Raw genomic sequence first — 25,148 nt, 5'->3', positions numbered from 1 at the left:
ATTAAAAGATTTGGGTAACTGGTTCTGCAGAAAAAAAGGTAGTTGGCCTACCCTACCCAATTATTTGGAGGTCGAATATAGATTGGAGCAGACCAAATGGCAGTTGCAGCAGTTAACCTTTGTATGGTGCTCTCCAGAACAACCTCTGCACTTTGCTACTGTCAAGTCCGGTTGTTTGGCTCTGTTTTATCCTTCCTGGCCTATTTCCAGTCTATTTTTTTCTTCTGAAGATTTTTATTAAAAGGATTTTCAAGAAGAAAACTGGTGAAACACTTTAAGAAAGCTATTAGGCTAAGGGAGTGGTGTCTGCTTTTATTTCTAATAAATTGGTTAGTTTGTGGAAAAAAGTTTTATCTTACTTTGCTAAGAGTTTCACATGTTATTTCCTACTGGCAGTTTGCCAAGTGAGCACAGCTGAATGCTCTGTACATGGAGGCGGTTTCTTTTGTTCCCGAAACCCAGAGTCTGCAGACCCTTGAAGATGAAGGTGTAGGTTTTTTAATGTGACTGGTTCAGTGACTTCTGGAAGTAGATGATGATAGCATTAGTTCACTACATGTAACTATGATATTTTTAAATCAGTTCCATACAGTTTCTAGGACAAACTACCAATGGACAGAACACTGAAATACAGGAGTGCGGTGCAGGAATACCAGGTTTCATGAGCAAGATCTGAAGTATCTTAGAATCACAGAATCATCAAGGTTGGAAGATACCTTTAAGATCATCAATTCCAATCTTCAACCAAGCACTACTATTTTTTTGTCATTGTTGTCTGATTAACCTATATTTTTGTTTCTAGATTGTGACTTCTAGTGCTGTTTGAGCTTTCTAGAACAAATATGAAATATTTTACTTGCCTAGTTAAGTCTGTAGCTTTAATGTCATGGTGTTCAGAATTGCTAGAGAAAACGTATTGGCTGATTGATGGCTGGTGAAGTCAATATTTTATGCAAAAGTCTCTGTATTCATCACATTTTTAAACATATATTATGGAAATATGAATTATTTCCTGACAGGAAGCCACATGGGGCAAGTCTGCTACTCTTTCTCCTGACTGTGTGGAAGAACAAGGTTCCTGTTAAGCTGTGGGGTACTGTGACATTCTTTTAGACAGGAACAGGCTGAGGTGGAGACCCTCAGCAACAGCTTTATGGAGCAGGGGTTGAATCAAAATGTCGCGGGAGGTGATCCTGCCCCTCTACTCAGCCCTAGTGAGGCACACCTGGAGTTCTCAATCCAGTTCTGGGCTCCTCAGTACAAGACAAGGAGCAGCTGGAGAGGTCCAGTGGAGGCCACAAAGATGAGGGGTCTGGAGCATCTCTTATGAGGAGAGACTGTGGGAGCTGGGCCTGTTTATTCTGGAGAAGACTGAGGGGATCTCATTAATGCATATAAACATCTCAAACACAGGTTCCCAGAGGATGGTGCCAGATTCTTTTCAATGGTGCCCAGCAACAGGACAGGAACAATGGCTAAAGCTAAAACACGAAATTCCACCTCAACATGAGAGAGAACTTCTTTACGGGGGGTGGAAGCACTGGAACAGCTGCCCAGGGAAGGTGTGGACTCCCCCTCTCTGCAGACATTCCAAACTCACCTGGACTCGTTCCTGTGTCACCTGCTCTGGGTGACCCTGCTTTGGCAGGGGGGTTGGACTGGGCGATCTCCAGAGTTCCTTTCCAGCCCTAACACTTCTGTGATTCCCTGAACAGCGGTAAGAGAGGAGCGCGGCTCCCTCGCCCTCAGCGCCGCCTCACCGCGCACGGCCTCGCGCGACGGAAATGGCGCCCGCGGGAGGAGCCGGGGCCGCCGCGGGGCCCCCGCAGCGCCCAGAGCGGCCCCGGCCCGGCCCGGCCCGGCCCGCCCGCGGGCGGGAGGGAAGACGGAGGGGGGAGGTGGCCGCTCCACTCTCCGCCCCCTCGCTCCTCTCCCCGCCCCCGCCCTTCTCTCTGCGCCCCCGCGCTCGGCCCGGGTGAGCCGCGTTGCCGCAGCCTTGCCGAGCCCAGCTCAAACCCAGGTTCAGCCGTCGCCGCCCGAGCCCCGCAGCCGCCGCGGCCCTCCCGCGTCGCCCACATGGAGGATTACCACAAACCCGACCAGCAGACGCTGCAGGCGCTGAAGGACACGGCCAACCGGCTCCGCATCAACTCCATCAAGGCCACGACCGCGGCCGGCTCCGGGTGAGTAAGGGAGGCGGGCGGGCAGCGCCCTGGGGCGCACACCGGAGCCGCGCTCCCGCATCCCGGGGCTGCATCCGGCCTCGGGATGGTGCTGCGAGGGGCCGTGCCGGGCTCCCGCTTCCCGGAGATGCTTCGGTGCCCCGGGGGCAGAGCCCCCGGTCCTGCGGTCCGCTTCCCGCCCGCGCTGCGGGGATGCTGCGGGCCCGGCCGTGCCGCCCGCGGGAGCGCTGGGGCGGCGTGCGCGGGGATGGGGAGCGGGCAGGGCTGATCCGCCCGGAGCCCCGGCACCGCCGGAGCTGATGGATGCGGAGGGGGCACGTGTGGAAATGGCGGCCGGGGGCTCCGCCGACAGAGCCCGCCCGGGCTGGGCCGCGTCGGTCGCCGGTGCCGGCGGGTGTTGTGACTGGGAGAGAGGCCGGGAATGCTAAGTTGGTGCAGGACTGGAAACCAAAGAATTTGTGCCCGAGGCGCAAGCGGCTTCTTTTTCATTGCGTGCCCGTCAGTTGGAACTAATTCTGCACAGAATTTCAAGTGAGCCCAAGTGGGATTATCTGTGCAATGCCCGCGGTCTCCAATGGGCAGTTTATTCAGGCCTCTGGACAGGATTTAGTGTGGGCTCTGATGTGTGCAGATTCCAGGGTTATCCTTTCTTTGATCGTGCTTTACCTATGGAAAAAAATCTCTGCAAACAATCCGCTTTTAGTCATGTAAAATTAAAGCCACTTTTTCTGCTTGAATAATATATGAATGCTTCCATATAAAGTGCTGGATTTTTTTTCACATATATCCCATCTTGTTGCAATTTCCTCCTTTGGACTTCTTTGAAACTAGCTGCAGTGTTTAAAAAAAAAATCTGAAGGAATCGCTTGGATGCTGAGGTTTGTGTGAAGGAGGGTGGTGTGTAAAATATTATAAAGCTTCTTTGAATTGCTTTACAGTCCCCACCCCGTGCCTGGCATGAGCTGCCTCACATGGCTCTCGAAGCTGAACTTTACTCGTTCCGTTTGCAGACAGCAAATGAAAGCGCTGCTGTGGTTCTTCCTGTGAAATGGGGTGTTGGACGCGGGAAACCTCTCGGCGAGTCAGAGCAGTGCTTTTTTACAAATCTGTGTCTTGTTGGGTCCAGTCTGGAGAGAGAAGTGTGGGATACCCAACAATTGTCCTTTTAGTTCTTGATTTGTTTCAGAGCTACAGTGTACAGTATTACACAAGTTTGTGTGGAAGTGAAAAATTGTGCTTTGTAGAGCTTGGGCTTCTGTGTTCAGCTTCCAGTATGTATTTTAAGCAGGCCACAGGGATGTATGGTATCAGTTGTCTAATCAACAGATAAAATCTCTGTTTTGTCTGATGTGCTGTTTAAGAGTAAGGATCACACTACAGCCTCTGTTTCTCTTCCGCGATCCATGAAATTCACCAGTAAAACCATTCTCACCATATTGATGAAGAGACAGCAAAAGTAGTTTTACTCAAGCTTTTTATTCCCTGGTTCACATTTGCTACAACACTGACTCCTTCTTGCACAAAGGCATTTCATTAATCCCTCTGGTTTATTCTGCCATTGGAGTTGTGTAGTCTGAAATTATTACACAACCTGATAACAAGCAGATTATGAAAGATGGGCTCTTGAGGGAAGATTCTGTTGACAAGTAATATATTTTCTTAATAAGATTTGGTTGTCAAGATGGTGGTGTGGTAACGTGCCCAAAAGACATTCAGTCTGTTGTGGAGTTAAGCAAAGCATGGACATTTCTAAAGCAGCTGTGCATTATGAATATGTTTTCCAAAAACTGAGACAATGTACTTTGTTTAAATTGTTGGTGTGCACTGAGGATGGGAAAAGATGTTAGAATGCAAGTTAAGTTTAAATAGAAGCTTAGTTAATTTAAAAAGTGAATTGTCATGGTGGCTTTGATTTGTTAAGGAAATGCATGTTTGTTAAAGGTGTAGTTTGTAAAATTGGAGGGAAATACTTGCAATAAAAGCACTTCAGAGAAAACAGAACCTGCCTATTACTTTCAAGGAAGTAATTTCTGTGAACTGTGACATGTATTGCAACACAAGTGGTGGTGTGGTAAATATGACACACCAGTTCTTGCAGTCTTTACTTGTTTTACCTTTTGTTAAAGGAAGTACAGCCTTTGCCTGGACAAGAGCTAAGTCAGTCTAATCCTGAAGTTGCTCAAACACATCACTTTGAGTACTTCACCAGCTGGAGTGGAAAAATTCAGTGAACTGGAAAAAAAATTTGTGTTCAAAATTACTTACGTGGGCAAAAAATTCTATTAAGTTAGTTGTAAAGATTGAACATACTTGCTTTGGGGCGTGGAAGAGCTTTTTCTTTTAGATAAGTAGTGCACACATTTCCATTGAAATGAGTAGAGTCTCTCCTGTAGCTGATGATAAATTTCTGCAGTTTTGAAACAGTGCCTTGGCTTCCTAGAGCAGGATAGATACATTCTTAAAAGTGGAAGTTGCAAGAGTTTCTTAAGAGGCAGTTAAGTGTCATAATATGTGGTGTGATCACTTGTTGCAGATTATTTTTTCTTCTTTTTTTTTTAGTTTTGACTCAGTGTTCCATTTTAGCTTTCTACCACTATCCTTTCTAGTTGAAATGAGTGGACACATGTAGATGGAACAAATATTAATTGATGCAGAGTAATAAAAAAACCCCACAAAGCTAATTTGGAGTCATCATTTTACCCTGGCTTTATGTGGATCCAGGATTTTGGTATTCTAGGGTACTTTGGTTTGGTTTCCTACTGAAGGACTGTATTTCAAAGTTAAGGCTTTTTTGTTATTTCTGTTAGTAGAAATTCATTTAATTAACCTGCAGTTTTAACAAGATTTTTTTTCCCCAATTTTCAGGTAATTTATTAAATTTTTCTACTTTTTTTTATTTCCACACGCTACCATTTTAGGTGGTTTAAAACTTTTTTAATCAAGACCAGGAGTTCATAGAAGTATGGTTAAGTATAAAGTTAATAAAATTAAAGGAATGAAAGCTTTAAACAAGCATGTAAGGCTTATTGATTAACTCAAATACATAAATATTTACTAATATGTTTGAACCATGGTTTAAAGCTAATTCTCTTGGTTCCCTGTGTGTGAGTACTTACTAAGGGATGGACACTAACCATAATTTGTATTTTGCTAGTGTTTTGCATGTTTTTATTCTCTTATTACAGTTATGTTGGGGATGTTGGGCGGGAAGGTTTATTGCTATCAGAAGAAAATATTCTGATGAAAGTTCTAGTGAAAGTGTTGTCTAATCCTAACATGCATGGTAAATGTACATGTGGGAAACAAAAGTGACACTTTCATAGTCAGTTTGTCCTGTTCTACAAGTAGGATCAACTATTTTAAGAATATCCTGCTGAAGAGGAAAAGTAAATGTTGGTAGAAGAGAAAGTGAGATGAAGCTGCATTTTCAACCTTCTTACTGTTCATCATTTACTTTCCTGTACTTCCATAGCAACGGCTGATGTCAAAAATGATGCTGTTTACACCAGTAGAATCTGAAAAATGCTATTTTCCACACTCAAGAAAGGTTTTTAAAGAGCCTCCTTACCCCTTTTAAGCTTTATGGCAAGTGAAAAGCCAAGGCTGGTACTCCCAAGTGGTCAAGTAGTGCCACCCCTTCCAGGTGCATAAGAACTACAGTGATCATTACATAAATTACAGTAATGTAGATAAATAAAAGGAATTCTGTGCTCTTCTATTGCACTTCAGATGAAATATGTACCTTGACGTGGAATATCTCCATATTTGCCACTTGCAAATACCCTCTTCACATAACTTTATATTCACTTATTGGTACTTTATGGCCCAGTTGCCTCTGAAATGGGCCTGTGTATTCCTAACGCAAGTTAAAGTATGAATTCGTGCTGCTGTTGAAGAATGTTATCCCAGATTGTTCTGGGATAGGGAAAGGCTATCCCAGATACTTCAAAATGTTTGATCAACCAACTCATACAATATTTCAAACTCATAAAGATGTAAATGTAGAAAATGTTGGTTCCTCTCTTAGCCAAAGATTAAGCAATTTAGTATTTTACAATGTGCATCTGGGTGTTTACTGAAGACAGTAAATTTCCATATCCAGTTTCAGTAGAAGATGAAAACAAGAATTGCATTATTTAATGTCCTCTTTAGAAATCAGAATTATTATTCTGTCAGTTCTAATGTGGTACAGTGAGATGGTTCCTAAATTATACAATTATAAATGTTCCAGAACTTTCTGCAAAAGTTAATCTTGCATTACCAATCCCTGCATGTGCATCAGAGCCTGAACAAGTCCTGATGCTTTTCATTCCTCCACTCAGCGAGTGGCTCCAGTACTGTGGAAAGCTGTCCTTGTTTCCTCTGCATTGGTGTGAATTTCTGCTGCCAGATAAATCAGTGGAGTCTGATTTCAGGCCCAGACTGACACAGGTCCTTGTGCTTTAGTCACCCCTTCAGGTGGTGATCCTTGGCATGGAGAAGAAGGGAGAGCTCTGAAAGATAAGTCCTTGAGCTGTGTCAGCAGGGTCTAGATTGAACATCCACTTCAACTAGATCAGAGGCTCCCCTTGTCTCAAAGTACAACTGATGGGCACTGGGGAACGGCACAGGGGTGGGGTATCAGACACTTCAGACTTGTGTGGTTTAATGCTGAGGAGTTGGGGTCTGATAAAGTGATATTTTAAAGATACAGTCCTGAGCAAACTATAACACAAGTGGTAATCTTGGGTCTTCTTGACTTGTAGCCACCCTACATCATGTTGCAGTGCAGCAGAGATTATGTCTGTGCTGTTTTTCCATACCATGAGGTACAAAGTGCAAGACCCCAGAAATGCGAGCAACGACCGGTTTGTTCTTTCAAAGGTAAATAAATAATTACTGTTCTGCTGTCCTGTTGCAGTCTGTAGCAAAGAGCTGTCTGTCTGTGGATTAAATTGTCTTCTTGACTTGTGCTTACTTACATCTGCATAGAAGTCTGTTGGAAATACTTGGGAGCCTGGAATTTGTCTGCTTCAGAAAGACAAAAGCTGGCTGAAATAAGTTGTAGCATAACTTAAAAACAGTTTAAAAGGGTGTGTATAATGTGTCCTGGTAAGTCTTAACTTCACTATGTTAAATAATAAATGTTACTATATTGTCTATAAAATCGATCATGTCTGTTTTATTTTGGCATAACCAATTTTCTAATGAGGCAGTTGCAGTTGGCTTTTGTGCTCTCTTGTTAAATGCAGCCCTGCTGTTCTGCCTGCAGCCACATCACAGTGGGCACTAATTCCTGCCAGCTTCTCAGGGAGCATTACATGAAACAGGGCAGGTTAGTGAGTAGTTTGTAGTTTGCATTCCTACTGTGCCAGTATGATATTAAAGTCAGTGCTACTTCTGAAGCCACTGTGGGTCAGAAAACACTTAAAGGCCCAGTCTGTGCTGGCTGTTAGTGTTTCTGTCCCCTTTTACATAGTGCCTTTGTAAATCACGGGGATGTATTGTTCATATGACAAAAAGGCAGGTGAGGGGCCTTCAGAACACATAACGATGTAAAACATGGCAGATGAAGTGCTTCAGTGAGGCACATTCCATCTCTGAGGCAGAATTCCTCAAGTGGTGGCTCACAGTAGTGCTGTGTAGCCATGGTGAATGTCCTTGTGCTGGATGTAACTGTTGCCATTTCTGGTGGCCATTCTGAAAGAAGGAATTGAGTGAGAAGCAAGCAGTTGATGCTGAGGTGGTGAAGCACTGAGACAGTCACTTCCTCATGTTTGCTTTAGCTCTCTAATTAATCAGGGTTTCTGTCCAGAGTTGCTAAATGGCTTCAAACCTCTGCATGCTCTTGACTCCAGATGACTCCAGGGGTGGAAGATGACTGCTCCACAAAGGTCTGAGTGTACAAAGCTTAAAACTTTGCCTGTTGTCACTCATTGCATTCAATCTTGAGTACATTTGTATCGAAGGAAGTTCTAGCAGGATAACACCGCTCATCCTGCTGAGGTGCTCTAAGCAGGGGCATGGAGAACTTGGAAACAAGCATCAGTGTGGATGTGTACATTGTAAAACTGTTTAATAACTCTGTGCCTTCCTAATGCACACAAGAACCTGATTTCAGGGTTTGTCAGCTTTGTAGAGTTTTGTCTTGATACTTGGGATTTGTGAAACTTGCTCTTTGTTTAAAATATCTGTTTCTCTCTAGGGTCACGCAGCACCAATTTTATATTCTGTTTGGGCAGAGGCTGGCTTTCTACAAGAAGCAGAATTACTGAACTTGAGGAAAATTGATTCTGTTCTAGAAGGACACCCAGTGCCAGTGAGTGCTCATAATCTTTGATACAAAATTATGTTTTGTGTGAAACAATAAGTGCATGTATTTCACAGCAATTTTGGTTGCCAGCTGTACAGTACAGGAAAGATAGAGATTTCTTTATGAAGTCTAAAGAAGGATGATGGCATTCATGGCTTCACAGCTGAAATTGAATTTGAACTGTGTTTGAACTAGCATGTAAAAATTACCTTTGTTGTTGTAGTAAAGTTCCCCTACAGTCCTGCATGGCAATGTTTTCCATTTTATAAACGTTTATATAAAGTTCCATCCAGGTTTCACTCGTCTTTTAAGCAGCTTTGAGGTATTTCAAGAGTTTATATCCAGTTTGGTCACCTCATTGGTCCTTCCATTCCCAGCCAGTTGTTTCAATTGATTCTTTTTTACACAAAATTATTAATTCTTAACTGCTGCCATCTGAAGCATAGCTGAGAAATTCCTTTCCCTCTCAGAGAGCCCAGTTAGCTTGTGACAGTCATCATGAAGGTACCTGCATTGCAGGGAAATCAGAGGTTCAAGGCAAGATTTAGAGGGACTTGCACATTGTTGTGGCTGAGAAGCTGCATTTTGATATATGTTGAACCATCTTCTTCTAACACTGGAAATTACTTCCTCTGTTTCTTAACTGTAAAGTAATTGTTGTCTTTTTATTCTCAGAGACAAGCATTCACTGATGTGGCTACTGGATCCCTTGGGCAGGGTCTTGGTGCTGCTTGTGGAATGGCATACACTGGCAAATTCTTTGACAGAGCCAGGTAATTCCATCTTCATATTTCATGATTGTAGGCATTCACTGGGAAAATTTTGTTAAAATGAATTAGATAGATAGATAGATAGATCATACATACATAGATAAGACAGATTCTCCTTTATTCTGTTCTCCATTCGCAAATCTAATTTCAGATTCAGGTTTTAAATGATAATTACAAAGCTGTTACCAGTGAAACTACCAAGGGTTTAAAGATTAGCAACAATTAGTGTCTTTCTTTTGTAACCTGACAGCATTGCAAGCTGATGTTCCTGAGCAGAGAAGACAGTGAGTTGTTGGAGGAGCCTCTAACTTCCAGAGAGTAACTGATACCCATTTTGAGACTGGATGTGTCCCTTTAGAAGGAAAGTGGAAACTGGAGATATCTGTTCAAAGTCAGATGACAAATAATGGAGAACGTTGGATAAGGAACTGTTATGGTCAATAATAGCATAATTGAATCATAAAGTAGGGCTCCAAAATGATATCAGAAAGGCACTCGACTCCACAGAGACAAAAATGACTGCTCCTGCCATTTGTTTTGTGCACAAGAAAAGAAGATGTCTAAAGGCAAATCTGTATGAGGAGGAAAATAGCCTGATGCAGTTGATATATTTTATTTGACAGTTCTAGTACATTTGAGCATAGGCTGCCCAGTTAATGTGTCCTACACTTCACTAGCTTGAAATCATTTCTGTGAAAGATGACTTGCTGATTTTAATTGAGTTTAGCAGATGCTACGTGTGGAAAAAATCTAACCAGTGCTTACATGACAAAAGGAAAAGGTGGTCTTGCGTGCAGCACTGGGGAGCAGCTTCAGTGCAAGGAGTTCACATTTAGCTGAAGGCAGGTGGGAATCAGATCAAAAGTCTGTTCTAGCTTCATGTTGAGTAAAAAAAAATCACTGACAGCCATCTCGATTATTTTGTTTTAAAAGTATGTATTTGAAGGCTGGTTTACTATTCTTTTTTTAATTTTAGTGGGTAATAAACATTTACAAAGTTTTGTTATCCAGAAAAAGAGTGGTAGTAAAAGACAAATGCTGTGGCTGAATTTGGTAGAGATGAGGCAGTACTCCTGCTCACTGAGTTTTACCTAAATAAAAGGCTTTAGTGGTTGGAGAAATAGTCTACAAAGTCATAGCATGTTGGTTATCTTTTTCCTGAACTCTGAATTTGTTATGTAGCATGCTTTAATCCATTGCTGAGCTCATCCACAATTTAGAGTTTCCTGAAATAATTCCTGTTGGTTGTCCTCCCAGAGGGTGTATGGGAGGAAGGAGGTAGCAGAGGTAACTGTCCCTGCATTGTTCAGGATCTTGCTGAGTCACAGTGACAGTGTTCAATGGGTTTGTTCCATCAAGCCTTGCAATGAGAGGCTTAAGACTTGATTTTTTAGAGACAAAGGTTTGGAAAGGAGTGCAGTATTTCTCATCTTATTTTTCTAACATGTAACAGCTCAGAACGATTTTAATTTGATTTGTCCAGGGTTACATAACTTTAGCTGAGGTGAATGCAGTGAACAATGGGAATTGAGTTTGGGATAGAAAAATGATGTGAATTCTTACTATGAATTATTGGAGGAGTTTTGATTTAGTAGTGCTTACACATCAAACCTAATTTATTTTCATTTTTAATTTCTTCTAGCTATCGAGTGTACTGTCTGCTTGGAGATGGAGAGTTATCTGAAGGCTCTGTTTGGGAGGCAATGGCCTTTGCTGGCTTTTACAAGCTTGATAATCTTGTTGCTATATTTGATATTAATCGTCTTGGACAAAGTGACCCTGCTCCTCTGCAGCATCACGTTGAAATCTACCAGAAACGCTGCGAGGCCTTTGGGTATGTGAGTGGGAGAAGTTCAGGATAATCTCTCATTTGAAAATGTATGTTTATTTGCTTCTCAGAATTGTTCAAAAGACCTTTCAGCTCTAAAGGATTCCATCATCAAGGAAGATGGTCTATCATAATGCCTGATATTGGTCGACTTTATGGCTGCAGCAGGAATATTAAAAGTGGCAGAATTTGTTGGTTTTGAGGAAAAATAAGGACTGCTTGCTCAGATAAATCTGTTAGGGGCCTTAAAACTGTTTTTATCACATTAAATTCAGATTTATAACTGTGACCACATGTCCTATCATAACAAGTAGATCAGAAAAAAACAGCATGGAGAGCATTACTTGTAAGAGAATTCTTTGTGTATTGGCTTTCATTTAGTTTCATATTTCTATGGAGATGCAAAGCCCATGCCAAAAAATTGTCAGATACAATAGAAACTAAATTATGCCAGAGTGTTTGGGGTTTTTTTAATCAACATCTATTGTCAGTTTTCATCTCATTTCTAGATGTTTGATTTGCTCTTGTGATTAAAAATGGCCATTATGTCTGAAGAAATGTAGCTATCTGTGGGCTGTGAATTTTGCTCATAGCTGTTGATCCCCCTGTGACTCATTTTGCATTATAAAAAAGAGGCTGTGCTATTTTTTATGGTCTCAAATAAATGCTAGTTCGTGTTTCTGGCATACTTTGGGTCTCTTAAAAAGACACTGCTCTGGAATGAAGTTAGTATTTGTTATTGTTATTGCTGACTACCAGAGAGTGTCACATGCTAAAACCCTTTAGAAACAGTTGATCTGTTTGTGTTCTTAGCTGGCATGCCATCATCGTGGATGGACACAGTGTGGAGGAGCTTTGCAAAGCCTTTGGCCAGGCCAAACATCAGCCAACAGCCATCATTGCAAAGACTTTTAAAGGCAAAGGCATATCAGGTAATAAAGCAACGACTGCTTTGCATATGCATGTGGGTGTGATAGGTACCTACTGCTGCAGTAAAGGAACCTGCACATCTGAGGAATAGCATGCAGAAGGTCTTTCAACTTCTCTACCTCTCAGCAACGTCATTGCTGAGAAAATTGGTTTGGTCCTATCAAGTGAGATGTGTGCCAGCTCTGGAGTGTTGTGTCCGTGGGATGGAATAAATGCACACTCAGCGTGTCAAGGGTTGCTGTGATTCCCTTTAGCTACAGCTTTTAGCAGCACTCTGTGAGCTTGCCGTTCTGACCAGATAAATATTAATTACAGCAGTGAATATCTTCATCCCTTTTCATTGAATAAGCAAGCAAAGTTCATTATTTGCAGTGACTTAGGGAAAAGCAGTGTGTCAGCCAGAGAGGTGATTTGGCTGTTAGTGCCAGGTGCACAGGTAAGAGTCATCAGAAGCTATTAAAATAAAGCTGTAAAACATCAGGTCTTGTTTGAATTGGACACCTTGGTTAACTGTGGTTTCAAACTTAACTGAGTTTGTTTAAATAGGCCTAACTGTTGAAATTTCATGGGAGGTGTTCACGCTGATTTACTGGTTGCTTCCTGCCATACTTAGGGACCAGGTCTTTTAGGTGCCAATTTACAAATAATTTCAGTAGAAAATGCTGGGATTTTGTCACAAGTTTGGAATATATGTTATTTGATTATGTAAAATTCCTCCTATTTGTTTAAATGTGTTTGTCGTAATGTAGTTGAATACCACTGTAATTGCTCAAGTAATTTGTTCCTTGGAAGACAATACTAGACTGTCATACGCTGTTGCACTTTTATCTGGGTAAAATCTGCAGCTAAAAACCTAAATTGTTTTTATACTTTTCTTACTTGTAATGTTTTTTTGAAATACACAGGTGTTGAAGATAAGGAAAGCTGGCATGGAAAGCCCCTTCCGAAAAATATGGCTGAACAAGTCATTCAGGAAATAGATGACAGGATCCAAAACAAGAAAAAGCTTTCTCCAGCCCTTCCAGAAGAAGATGCACCTATAGTAAATATTAGAAACATTAAGATGCCATCTCCACCAACTTATAAAGTGGGAGAAAAGGTATTCCCTTCTTTTCCACTGTTTGTCAGATATTTCAAAGTGTGAGACTGTTTAACTGGATGGCAGGTGTGTTATCCCTTGCCACAATTTCAACTACCCACCTATTCTCAGTAGGCAAACACCTGTTTCTGTGGTGTGACAGAGACAATCAACTTGCTGGGTATTGAAAGGGTATATAAATACATTAAAATATGAAGATTCAAATCGTTCTTCATTTCATGATCATTATCAATTTTCTAAACTACTTTATGTGCATTTGAAATTGAAGAAACTCCTTGAGGTTCAGTGAATTTCCATGATTGGAAAGCAAGGTTTTAAACATTTCCTAGCAGGATTGATGGGGAGTTGCCAGTTTCAGCACAGATGTATTTTCTAATGCTTCATTGTGGGCTTGTTTACTGTTCTGTGTGTCACCGTTCTCGTATGTACTTTTGATACTGCTATCATTTGAAAACAATGAAATAGGAAGAGAAAAAAGCCTCTAGAAGCAGCAAGTTACAGCAACCCTGGTGTGTTTCCCTTTTGCAGTGGGCCACCCGCAAAGCTTACGGGGTTGCGCTTGCAAAACTGGGCCACGCTAACGATCGAGTGATTGCTCTGGATGGCGACACAAAGAACTCCACCTTCTCAGAGCTCTTCAAGAAGGAACATCCCAGCCGATACATCGAGTGCTACATTGCTGAGCAGAACATGGTAACTGCTCCCTTGGTTTATTGAAAGATCAGTATAACCATTCAGTGTGAGTCCCCTTAAAATGCAGGGTCTAATTGTTTTCAAATAAATGTATGAGGTAATTGTAGCAATAACCAATTTAGCAACCTTGTTTTAATTTCCATTTTGCTAAAGAAGGGCTCTTTTAGTAAATACCAGTCCAAATAACACAGGTAAATCCATTCCCTCTTAGTAATGATGATTTTTGTTTGCTGGAGACAGCAAGAGTATGTCTGTTGGACTGAGAATGTAAGCCTTTGATCCAGGAGAAGAAAGAGGGGATAAGTCTTAAAAATCTGTGAATGGCTGCTTGAAGTAGATAAAGAAAAGAAGCTGCCAGTAAGAATAACAGTAACAGCTGGCAGTTGAAGCAAGGAGCAGAGGAGATGCTGAAGGATAGACACTGGGAGGCTGAGTTGCCTCCTTCCCTTTCTGGGAACACCAGCAATTAGAAGCAGGACTAAACAGAGGTTTTTAATCTGCGTTGAGAGCTTCTTGCTAAATTTTTAGGGCAAGAAGTCCCACAGATGGTGTCCTGGAAACAACTGATAAATGAGGAATTCACTGTTCTTGTCCAATGTCCCTCTTTCAGGTGAGCATTGCAGTTGGTTGTGCCACTCGTGACAGGACCGTTCCTTTTGCCAGCACCTTTGCCACCTTCTTCTCGCGGTCATTTGACCAGATCCGCATGGCTGCCATCTCCGAGAGCAACATCAACCTCTGCGGCTCTCACTGCGGGGTTTCCATCGGTAAGGGCACCCACACCCTCCTAGCAGCAGTCCCCATCCATTTAGTGATAAGTGTCTAGCAGTCAAATGGATTCTGCTCTGTGGAGGAAAGGTTTATTACAGCTAGGGTGGTGTAACAGTAGCAGCATCGACAGGACGAAGTTGTATTTGCAAATCCACTTTTGTGGGACACATTGTCACATTTAGAAAGAATGAGAAAAATTTCAAGCTGTCATCTGCTTTTTTTTCCTCTTTGGCCTGATGAAAATAGGACTTTTCCCTACAAGCTTTTCTACAAGTGAAGACTGATATAAAGGGATTGGACTGAAACTGAGGAGTTTAGGTTCCATTTCATCTTTGCAGCTGATGTCTTCTGTTCTTCTGTGGAGAGAAGAGTCATGTGCTTACTGTACCTTTGTTTCCCAGTCTCTAAAGTGAGAAACTAATGATACTGTTCTTGCACAGATGCTCTTGTCTATCTATCTCAAAAACACTTTAGAGATCACACATTTGAAATAACTACTTCAACTTATCCCAGTATTTTTCACTACTGAAATTGTTGATATGGTGATTAAAAAAATCCAAAACCTCTCAAGTACTGATGAAACAGGAACTGTGAAGCCATTACATAATTCAGAACATTGAATCATAGAAAGGGGACCTTAAAGGTCATCTCATTCCAACATCTCCCACTAGACCAGGTTGCTCAAAGTCAGGCAGGACTTACCCGTAGTTGTCTTGGATCACCTCCCTGTCCTCCATGTGCCTTAGTACACCTTCTAGGAGAATCTGTTCCAGGATCTTCCCAGGCACAGGGTGGTAGTTGGTAGTTCCCAGGATCCTCTCTTTTCCCCTTTTTAAAACTGAGTGCAGTGTTTCCCTTTTTCCAGTCACCAAGGGCTCCACCTGGTACTGCTGTGACTTTTCATGGAGAGTGTCCTGGCAGCTACATCAGCCAATTCCCTTGGGACTCTGGGATGCATCTCATCAGCTCCCATAGACTCTTGTATGTTGAGATTGCTCAGGAGCTGATGAGCCTGATCTGTTGTGGTTTAATTCCAGCTGGCAACCAAGTACGTCCCAGCCACTCACACACTCCCTGTCCCTGCAGTGGGATTGGGAGGAGAATCAGAAAAAAACCTGTGAGTTTAGAATGATTTAATAAATGAAACAAAGTAAAACATACTACTACTAATAATAATTGTAATTATAAAAATAAAGCCCAAAAAACAAGCACAATACAATTTCTCATCACCCACTGACCAATGCCCAGCCTGTCCCTGAGCTGTGGTCAGCCCCTTCCAGCCAACTCCCCCCAGTTCATATGCTGAGCATGGCATTCTGTGGTATGGAATGTCCCTGTGGCCAGCTTGGGTCAGCTGTCTGGGCCATGGTCCCTCCCAGCCTTTTGTCCATCTCCTCACTGGCAGAGCATGAGAACACTGAAAAGTCCTTGATTTAGGATAACACCACACAGCAACAACCAAAACATCGGTGTGTTATCAACAGTATTCTCATCCTAAATATGGAACACACCACTGTACCAGCTAAGGAAAAAAATGAACTCTCCCAGCCAAACCTGGGATATCTTACTGCAGAAGGAACTTTGCTCCCCCAGGCCCTGTCCTGCAGTCCATCCACCTGAGAGGTGTGGGAAAAGGGTTTGCCAGGGAGAGAAAGGCAGCTGAGCCAGCACATCTCAACCAGCTGGCTGAGGGCCCTCACCAGCAGAGCCTTCTCTGGTCTTGGCTTCCCACCATAACTGTTTGGAATATGTCAGATCATGTTGGGGTTGGCTTTGGTTTGAAGGAGGAAGAGAATTTTATTTTTTATTTGAAATGCATAGACATGACCCATGAAAACAGGAACAGACTTGCATACCAAGAAGGAAAATGCAAGTAGACATTCATGCTTGAAAAACTAAGTAGGTATTTCTAGAGAAAGCGAAAGAGAAGGAGAGCTGACAGGGGTAGTAAATTAAGGCTCTCTGCATACATCAATTTTTCAGTTGATTTAATAGTTCTGGCTGGCAGTAAGGCTTGGAGTAGAGTTGGATTTTTTTTTTTCATTTAAAACAAAATAGTTAATTTGACCTGTAATATTGGTAAAGATTTAAAGATGCTTCATAAACATGTGTGATCTCATCCCAAACCTCAAAGTGAACTTGTAGCAGTATGGTTTTCTGGAGCAGAGACTGTATATAGTGTGTATCAGATTATGCCTTTTGTATGTAATTGAGGGAAGGATTGTTACAAGCCTCTTTTCTTACTAAAATCAGTCCTTGCCCCTTCAGACTTTTAGCAAGCAGCGTGTTGGTGCAAAAGCCAATTAGGTTTGGTCTTTGCTCATTTAAGAAGATAAAACTCCTTTGGGTTACCCGAATTGTCTCCTAGAACTACACTTCCAAGTTTCAAATTTCAGCACATGAAATGTTCTGCTGGGAGCTGTGACTGTGAAGTGCAGACTTGGATTTATAAAGTTGTTTGAAGTACAAATCTCATTCAAGCCTCAGCTTGGTTTTCAAAAAAGAATTTTAACCCAAAGTTTTGCAACTTATATAAAGAGTTATAAAGTATTCAGAGAAATCCTTTAGCAGTTAAAAAATTCAATTTTAAATGAAAGGGTATGAATGAAGTGTACTTCCTATTAGAATTTTGGGCCTGCATGGAATTCCAAATCTGCATGGAATTCAGAATCCAATCTGGATCTGTGGTGAAAATTGAAGTTTTATGTATGCAGTTCTAGGTAGACCTGAGCTTCTGCTGCACTGAAATTTGAACTCTTTAAATTTATGAGAAATAGCTTTCACAATGACCTTCTGAACTTGTACTAAGTTCACTCTTAGACCAATAGCTGCTGATGGACCAAAACATTAAATAAGTTTTAACATCATAAGAGAATAATGGAAAAATCTGTATTTTTCAAACTGAACATATAGGAAAAAGAAATCGTAGTTTACAGGTGTCAAAAATATAAATATCAATTGTTTAGACTGTTTTATATCCTGGACATTTGCTACTGTTCATATTAAGCACTTCTTTTATTAAGCTTTAAATGTAGGTTTTGCAGATGTAATTGGGAATTATACTCTCATTTGATCTGTGGTACTCCAAAACCATATAAATTGGGATTTTCATAAAGACTTGGGGCCAGACTCAACTTGGTGCTAGTCTGTAGGTTACTTTTAATTGAATTGAGGAGCTTTGAATGCTGGTGGTATTGGCACCATTGTAGCAAAAGCAGGACAAGCATGAGTAGTAACTCTCTACCTTGGATAAGATTTAGATTCAGGTTTTTAAAATTATCACCTGATAATTTTATTCTTCATAATTTCACTTTTCTTCTATGTCTTCATTGTGTGGGTGCATTTTAGGAAAGGAAAATTCCCACTGGGGATCCCTCTCATTCAGAGTGCAGCCATTTAGAAACTGTGATGTTGAGAGGGTTTTTCCATGTCATCACTGAGAGCTGAGACACTTCCTCTTCCTGGTCGGTGCTTACTTTATTAGTAATATGCAGTGGCAGAGTTCAATGACTTATTTCTTTAACCTGTTTAAAGTTCTTCAGAATTTTGTGCTGCTCTTAGGAAAATATTCTCCTCCTTCCTCGCCAACTCGTCCTTCTTGAATAACAGGTAGCGGGTGCATGTGGGAAGGCTCTTTGCCCTGCTGCTGCAGGCTGTGACATGACTGGATTCAGAGCTCTGTGCATGGTTGGTTTGGAACAGTGCCATTCCCAAAGCTCCGTTACATAAGGTCACTGGGGGCGGGGGGTGTTGTGGTGGTTGTTTCTTTAACCATGGAAAATCATGGCATCCAGCACGTGTCCTGGCGAACGATTCTTTCTCATAGATCTGCAGTTTATGCCACGAGGCGCTTGAGTTGTTAAATTAACAACACAGATGTTCTACTGCTCCTTAAAAGACCTTTTTACAGTATTAAAAAATACATACATACCCTTCATTTAATCTTGAAATCAGCCTAAGAATTTGAGAGTAGTTGCACCAATTGCACTCTCCATTTCTCATGGGACACATGCAATTCTCCTTTCACATTTCCAGCAGTTTATGTCTGTAGGAACGCTTATTGACAAGTATAAATTTTGCCTCAGCACATGTAAATCTGAAGATGCTCAAAAATCTTGTGACCCACTTTCTGTATCTGTACCCTTCCTATTTGGTTGTATTCCTTTTGTGTTGTTTTATTGTTATACTTTATTTCCTATTTTTTCTTTTTAATCCCAGTTTTCTTTCTTTTTAGTCTCTTTCTATCCTTATTTACTGTTTAGATGGTTCCAAGTTTAAGGAGAAGATGATTCTTTTCTCAAGCAGGTAGTCTTGCATGTTGTGTGTGTGCCTGATTTTATCCTTTTCTCCTTTTTTTTTTGCCTGGTTTACATTGAACCTCACTTCTGTATTGAGTGATTGTCAAAAATGTGCACTTGCTCTTTTGTAACCCTGCTTTAATTCTTTCAGGTGAGGATGGGCCATCTCAAATGGGACTGGAGGATCTGTCCATGTTCCGGGCTATTCCCAATTCCACTGTGTTTTACCCCAGTGATGCTGTAGCCACTGAAAAAGCAGTGGAAATAGCTGCCAACACCAAGGTTTGCATCACAGTATTTCTGAGCCAGAGAATAATTCTGTCTTTTGTACTACTCTTGTTGCCTCTGGCATGTTTCTTGCATGTCTCTACCCACGTAAATTCTTCCGGAGGCTCCAGCGTGGCAGTGGGATGTTTTCTTTGCAAGGAAAGGTTACAGACATTCTGTCCAGGCTAGTGCAGAATGAACAGTCTGGAATGCTGTGGCTCAGATTTGGGGAGATGTAAATGATTACACACCAAATGCAGTTTGAATCTATATTGAGTAACTCCCTTAGGCCTTTAGTAAATTTAAAATTGCTCTCCTAGTACATTATCTCTGGGGTCAGACTTGAAGCTGGATATGGAAAGATAAATTTATATTGAGCATTTTGATCATCTCCTTGATTGATACTTCCACTGGCTGCCATAGGAGTTTTTTTTGAGAAAGGAGCAAATGATCTGAAAACTTTCAATCTTGCCACTACAGGTTTTCCATGAGGGAGTGTGGAAATTTGGTGTGTAACAAATGGGGTGAGTGGTTTGTGGAAAAAAAGATGGGAGATGGAGAAAGGAGTGTGAAGAAGAGATTAAAGTACAAGTTTTCTGCTTCTTCTGGAAGGGCATCTGAACTTTAACTGATGCATTTTTCCTTGCTTTCAGCCCAGCATTTCTTCTCTAATTTAAAATTGACAGAGTAAAGTAGCATATACATGGTACAGTTCTAAGAGTCTAATTAACTCGAGTAGGATTCTCCATTTCCCCAAGAGAACAAAAGAGAAATAAATATCTTGGAATCAGAAAGGAAATTAGAAGTTATCAGTGTGCTTTAAGAGGAGGTGAAGTGTTTTGTACTGTTTGAAGCAACCAGCTGCCACAAAGGGCTAATGGGAATTGGTGGGACAGAGAGAGCTTACTTATAAGAACCAGAGGTAACTTAGAAGGGTGAACATCAGACAAATAGAAAGAGTCATTTTGATGGGGGTTTTTTCGTAGGTTTTATCAACTAGAATGTCAACACTTTTCTGTTTTCCTAACTTCTAACATCTTTACTTTGGAAACAGGGCATTTGTTTCATCAGAACTAGTCGTCCTGAAAATGCTGTCATTTACAACAACAATGAGGACTTCCATATTGGACAGGCAAAGGTAAATAAATAGAATCAGAAAAAAACCACAGTGTTCCTTTTGGAAACGCCCTTTTCCCTCTAAAGTATTGCAATGCCAAAGATTTGATCTTTTCATTAAAATCTCTAGAAATGTAAAAAAACCCAGTAAGATTTAGTGTTAAAAACACATGGAGATTTTTTCTTGCAGGTGGTTTTGAAGAGTAAGGATGACCAAGTGACTGTGATTGGAGCAGGAGTCACTCTGCATGAAGCACTGGCTGCAGCAGAGCAGCTAAGAAAAGGTGGGGCTTTTTTTCCTTTTTGTAATTTAAAACAGAAAAAAAATCAATACCAGTCAGCCTAACTGCTGACCCTTTGTACTGGTAAACATTAATTACACTGTTCAGACAGCTAGTCAGTCACCTGTTAGCTGATACAGCACAACACAGCGTGCAGCTGCCAGTCTTGCCTAAAGGAGGAGGTTTTAGTTGGCTTAGCAGCGTTAGTGGCCATGAAAATTGTCAAACAGATCAGATCAAGGTCTCCTTAGAATTGCTGATCTGTGATAGTGCCCTGTGGGCAGAGGCTTGGGGACCCTGTGTGAGAAGCAGGAGTGGCAGCTGGTCTGGGTGGGCCAGGTACAGCACGATCGGCTGCAAACAGGCTGGGGCCAGGTCCCAAACCGCAGCCTGTCACCTGTGAGCCCGTGGGCACCTGGCCCTGGGCTGGGCTCATTGATAACCTGGGTTCCTTTGAATGTAGCAGCTCTGAACTAGCCTGGAAGGGGCACAAATCTGTGGCAGTACTCAAGTCACTGATATGCCACAGCAATGATAATCCTTCAGTGAAATAAAGGAACCATCAAAAACCCATCTGTGAGTCAGGGGCCTCTGCTGAGGAAGAGATTACAAATAGCAGGAGGTAATACAGTAATGGTGCCTGTGGCTTATGGGGAGCTTTGTGTGCCGTATCTGGGTGGACTGATACTTTGACATGACCTTGAGTCACCAAGCTTAGGGCATTTTGAAAGTTGTATTTTCAGAACCATTGTTATTTTTCTACATTTACCATGCTTTACAGTGCTCTGCTGATCTTGAAGTCTGAGTAATCACCTCTGGAGAGATAATCCCATAGTGCAGAGGCAGCGTCTAATACCCAAAATATATTGGCCACTAAAGAGCCTTCAGTCACAAAACTGTGACAATAGGGCCTCTTCATGTGTAGGAGTCAGCCCAGTGTTCAGCCAGCCAGGGTCAGAGACAACCTCACATAATCGCTATTCTTTATAAACAATTGCCATTTGTGTGTAGCTGTAATGAGCCATCTGGGCCTGCCTTACGAGGGCAGGGCAGATTCTGGGTGTGATGCCAACCAACCTTAAGGGTGCCCCAGTGGGGCCGGGGAGTTCAGACGGGCACACCTGAGATGTGGCAGCCTGCAGTGAAGAAAGAATTCAGAATGCCTACAGACTGAAGAATCAGGTGGAAATTGTACTTGGCTTGACAGTAAAGTTAAAGGTAAAATAAAGGTCTGGGAAAAAAATTACAATTGACAGTCTGAATAAGGAGGATTTTCTGGGGACTGAATTCTGCTCTTACTTGGGGAAAGCCAGTTACATGACTTTTGCTGATGGGTGCTCCTGGTAACCTTGAGTCCCTCATCCAAGCCTCCTCCATCATGTCTGTGAATGAATGGATATCACTGTTCCACAAGGTGCACGGAGAAAGAATACATAGAAAAATTAGGCTTGGCTGGGTTCTGTGGTAGATGAGCCATAGGTGCATGAACCTGGGAGTTCATGTGGGCAGTTCTCATAATGGTCTAGGAGATCACAGCCATTGCCCATACCACTGGCATTGTCTTGCATGTTGCAATTCATTGTTGCAAATAATTTCATTTATTTATGCAGAAAAAATCTACATCCGTGTGATTGATCCCTTCACTATAAAGCCCCTGGATAAGAAGACAATACTTGAAAGTGCAAGAGCAACCAAGGGCAGGATTATCACTGTTGAGGACCACTACCATGAAGGTGAGTGGGGTCTGGGCAGTCACAGCCCTCAGAGGCTGGAAGCTCCCAGTTTCTGACCTGACAGAGGAGTACAGGACCTGATACTGTCATCCCATTAAAGCAAAAGAGACATTTCAGACTTTTTTGGTGCTGTTAGGATTACAAAGTGACACTGAGGGTTGAGAGGTTCCTGAGATGTAAGGGGTAATCAGGGCTGCCTTTCTGACTAACTTGGCCTTGTGTGCCCTTTGTGCACTTGGTCCAAGTGAAGTCTGGATTCATTTGTGCCCAGTGAGATTGTAAATTCCTGCTGTGCTGCAGGGGTTCTGCACAGTGCTCTCTGAATGGCTGTACAGCAGCTGCTCTGCAGGTGTGAAATTGCAAGAGAGACCATTGCTGTGCATCCAAAAGCTTGGCTCCAGGTTGCTTGAAATCAGATGGTTTGGGCAGTTTCTGTAGGTTTTCCACAGTTACTCTGAGATAAATTCCTCCCTTTTTCCTCTCCACCATCATAGATACCTACTAACAGAAATTAGTAACTACAGTTATGAGAATATTGTCCTAATTTAAGGTGGGATATCGCCAGGGGATATAATCGCCAGGGTACCTGAAGTGAGCTGGTTCTACCATGAGTGCTGGATACACCATACCTTTGTCCCAGACTATGGATGGTGATAGATCACTGAACCTCATCATTTTCCAGCTTAGTGTTCAGCTCTGGACAAGTATTTTACTGCAGGTTTGCAAGATGGCAGTCTTAACTGTGAGGTGCTGAACAGGGGCTTTGTGCTGGCACAGTGCTCTGTGGTGCAGGCAGGCCAGGTGTCTGCATCACAACCCTGAGTGCATTGCAGGCCCCATCACACTCATCTCACCAGCTGCATCCACAGAGGTGCCTCTGGCTGGAGGCTCAGTTTGGTTAAATTCCACCGTGCCTGGAGCTGTGGGCAGCCCTGTGATCCTGGATACACTCTGGCTGAAGGATAACACCTAAAGTGCCTCTTTTACCAGGTCTCACAGCACGTGCTTTTGACACAAGTCCTGGTTTTTTCTTCCCTAGTACTTCTGCTTCCAGTGTCTCTCCTGCCTCCATGCAGTTCCCATTGCATCCTTTGTCCCTGTGACTGATAGTGAGTCAGAGCAGAGCTCTGAGCAAAGGTTGTGAATACATTACATAACCCAGAGAGGTGCCCAGTGGCACGTACAGGCACTGTGAAAAGACGGAGCTCTGAAGTGCTGCTGAGATTGGTTGGAATGTCAGCATGTTAAGTACACTTGTAATGCTCTTCAGTCTAAGTGTATTTTTAAACCTGGTTCCTGGTGGCTGATGCTGAGGTGATGAGAGCTTGCTGACAGTCCTGTGCCCTTGAGAGGCAGGTGCATCCTGCTGCTGGTGGCTGAGTACCTAAGAAACAGGAGCCTGCTCGTCCTCAGAGTGCCTTTGCTACAGGGACGTTTTCATTTCACAGTTGGCCCACTCAGACACATGTGATTGGTGTTTTCCTAAGCCTGGGAATGGAGGCTGTAATTTGCAGGGCCCTTTGCTCAGACACACACAGCCAGTGTGGCTGTTCCCTGCTCGGACACTCCATCAGTGCCGTGTCTGCCCTCTCTCCGCAGGTGGCATGGGCGAGGCCGTGTGTGCCGCTGTCGTGGGCGAGCCCGGCGTCACCGTCACTCGCCTGGCTGTGTCCCACGTGCCCCGCAGCGGGAAGCCAGCGGAGCTGCTGAGGATGTTTGGCATTGACAAGGATGCCATCATGCAGGCGGTGAGGGCGGCCGTGTCCAAATCCAGGAACGCGGAGTAGCTCGAAGCATCTCGTGCTGTGTAACGAAGAGCTGCGTTGGGAGAGGTTAAGGCAGGCAAAGGTGCTTTATGTAGAGAGTTCTAATAAAAATACCAGCTTAAAAAACCTTCTGGGGCTTAACCTCTTCTTTTCTCTGTGGGGTTTGGTGTAATGGGGTAATACCTGAATGTTTTGAGTCCCTCCTCTCTGCATTGCCCCCAGCCATTTAAAGCCAAAGGCAAGGAGGAAGTACCCAATGTGCTGGATGATGCTGAAGTGGGATGGGATGTTCCAGGTCCTGGGGCACAAGTGGGGAGGTGGGGCCCAGCAGAGCCCTGGGCTCAGGTAGGACATGCTGAATGGTAGTGCAGAGAGCACAAGCTCAGTGAAAGAAGTTGAAACTCTTCATAGGAACTTGCAGCTGGTGCTGAGATGGATTAAAGAAGAATCTGGAAGAAGAGCAGGAAATTCCCAGGTACCCAAGAGGATGCAGGTCAACGTGTAAGTTGCCTTTTTTTTTGAGAATTGACTTCTCATGTGAACTGCTCTAAGTGGCTGAGCTGTTCATCGCGCATGGTGGGATGCACTAGGTGACTTTTTAAATGTTTTGCTGTTCTTAAATGTTCTGCGTATTTTACCCTTAAGCAGTTTCTGTTAAAATTAAAAATTCAGTGCTGACTGCAGAATACCAAATTTGAAACACTAAGTATTGAAACATGTTTTTCATCCTGACTGTTCCACACACTGCCTTTCAGAAAGGCATTAGACAGCAGAGGACACTAAAAAAGCCCTTTTCCTCAGAGCAGGGTGACTCTGCATCATTTTCAGTTCACCCAAAAGCTGTTTGCCACTAACATGGCTACAGTGGTCTGAGCAAGACTTTATTTGCAGACTAACACAAAATGTAGAGTATTTTGGGATGGTGAAATATTTCTACAAAGACGTAACTAGTACATGTAAATGAGAATATAAATACTATGAAATAACTTGTATTCATCCTTCTTGCACAATTTAGCCCTTGAGGGGTTGGGTGGCAGCTGTGCTGTGTTGGTGCAGGCCTGAGTGCAACTGTTGGTGTTTCTGGCAGTGCAGCTGGAACTGCAGGCAAGAGTGATTGACAC

At 42.6% G+C, this 25,148-nt stretch overlaps 1 protein-coding gene across 1 annotated transcript; it reads left to right on the top strand.

Moving 5' to 3' along the window:
* The first annotated feature begins 1,932 nt into the window (after positions 1-1,932).
* TKT (transketolase) lies at positions 1,933-24,156 on the top strand. Its single transcript, XM_039559284.1, has 14 exons — positions 1,933-2,183; positions 6,929-7,046; positions 8,368-8,481; positions 9,151-9,248; positions 10,888-11,079; positions 11,887-12,005; positions 12,909-13,102; positions 13,631-13,795; positions 14,406-14,562; positions 19,016-19,146; positions 20,186-20,269; positions 20,438-20,531; positions 22,139-22,261; positions 23,861-24,156. The coding sequence occupies exons 1-14, from the start codon at positions 2,077-2,079 to the stop codon at positions 24,046-24,048; spliced, it is 1,884 nt and encodes a 627-aa protein (XP_039415218.1). The 5' UTR covers positions 1,933-2,076; the 3' UTR covers positions 24,049-24,156.
* The last annotated feature ends 992 nt before the right edge of the window (positions 24,157-25,148 follow it).

This window comes from Corvus cornix, chromosome 12 (genome assembly GCF_000738735.6).
Source record: "Corvus cornix cornix isolate S_Up_H32 chromosome 12, ASM73873v5, whole genome shotgun sequence".
Lineage (NCBI taxonomy): Eukaryota > Metazoa > Chordata > Aves > Passeriformes > Corvidae > Corvus > Corvus cornix.
This window is presented reverse-complemented; position numbering and strand designations above follow the sequence as displayed.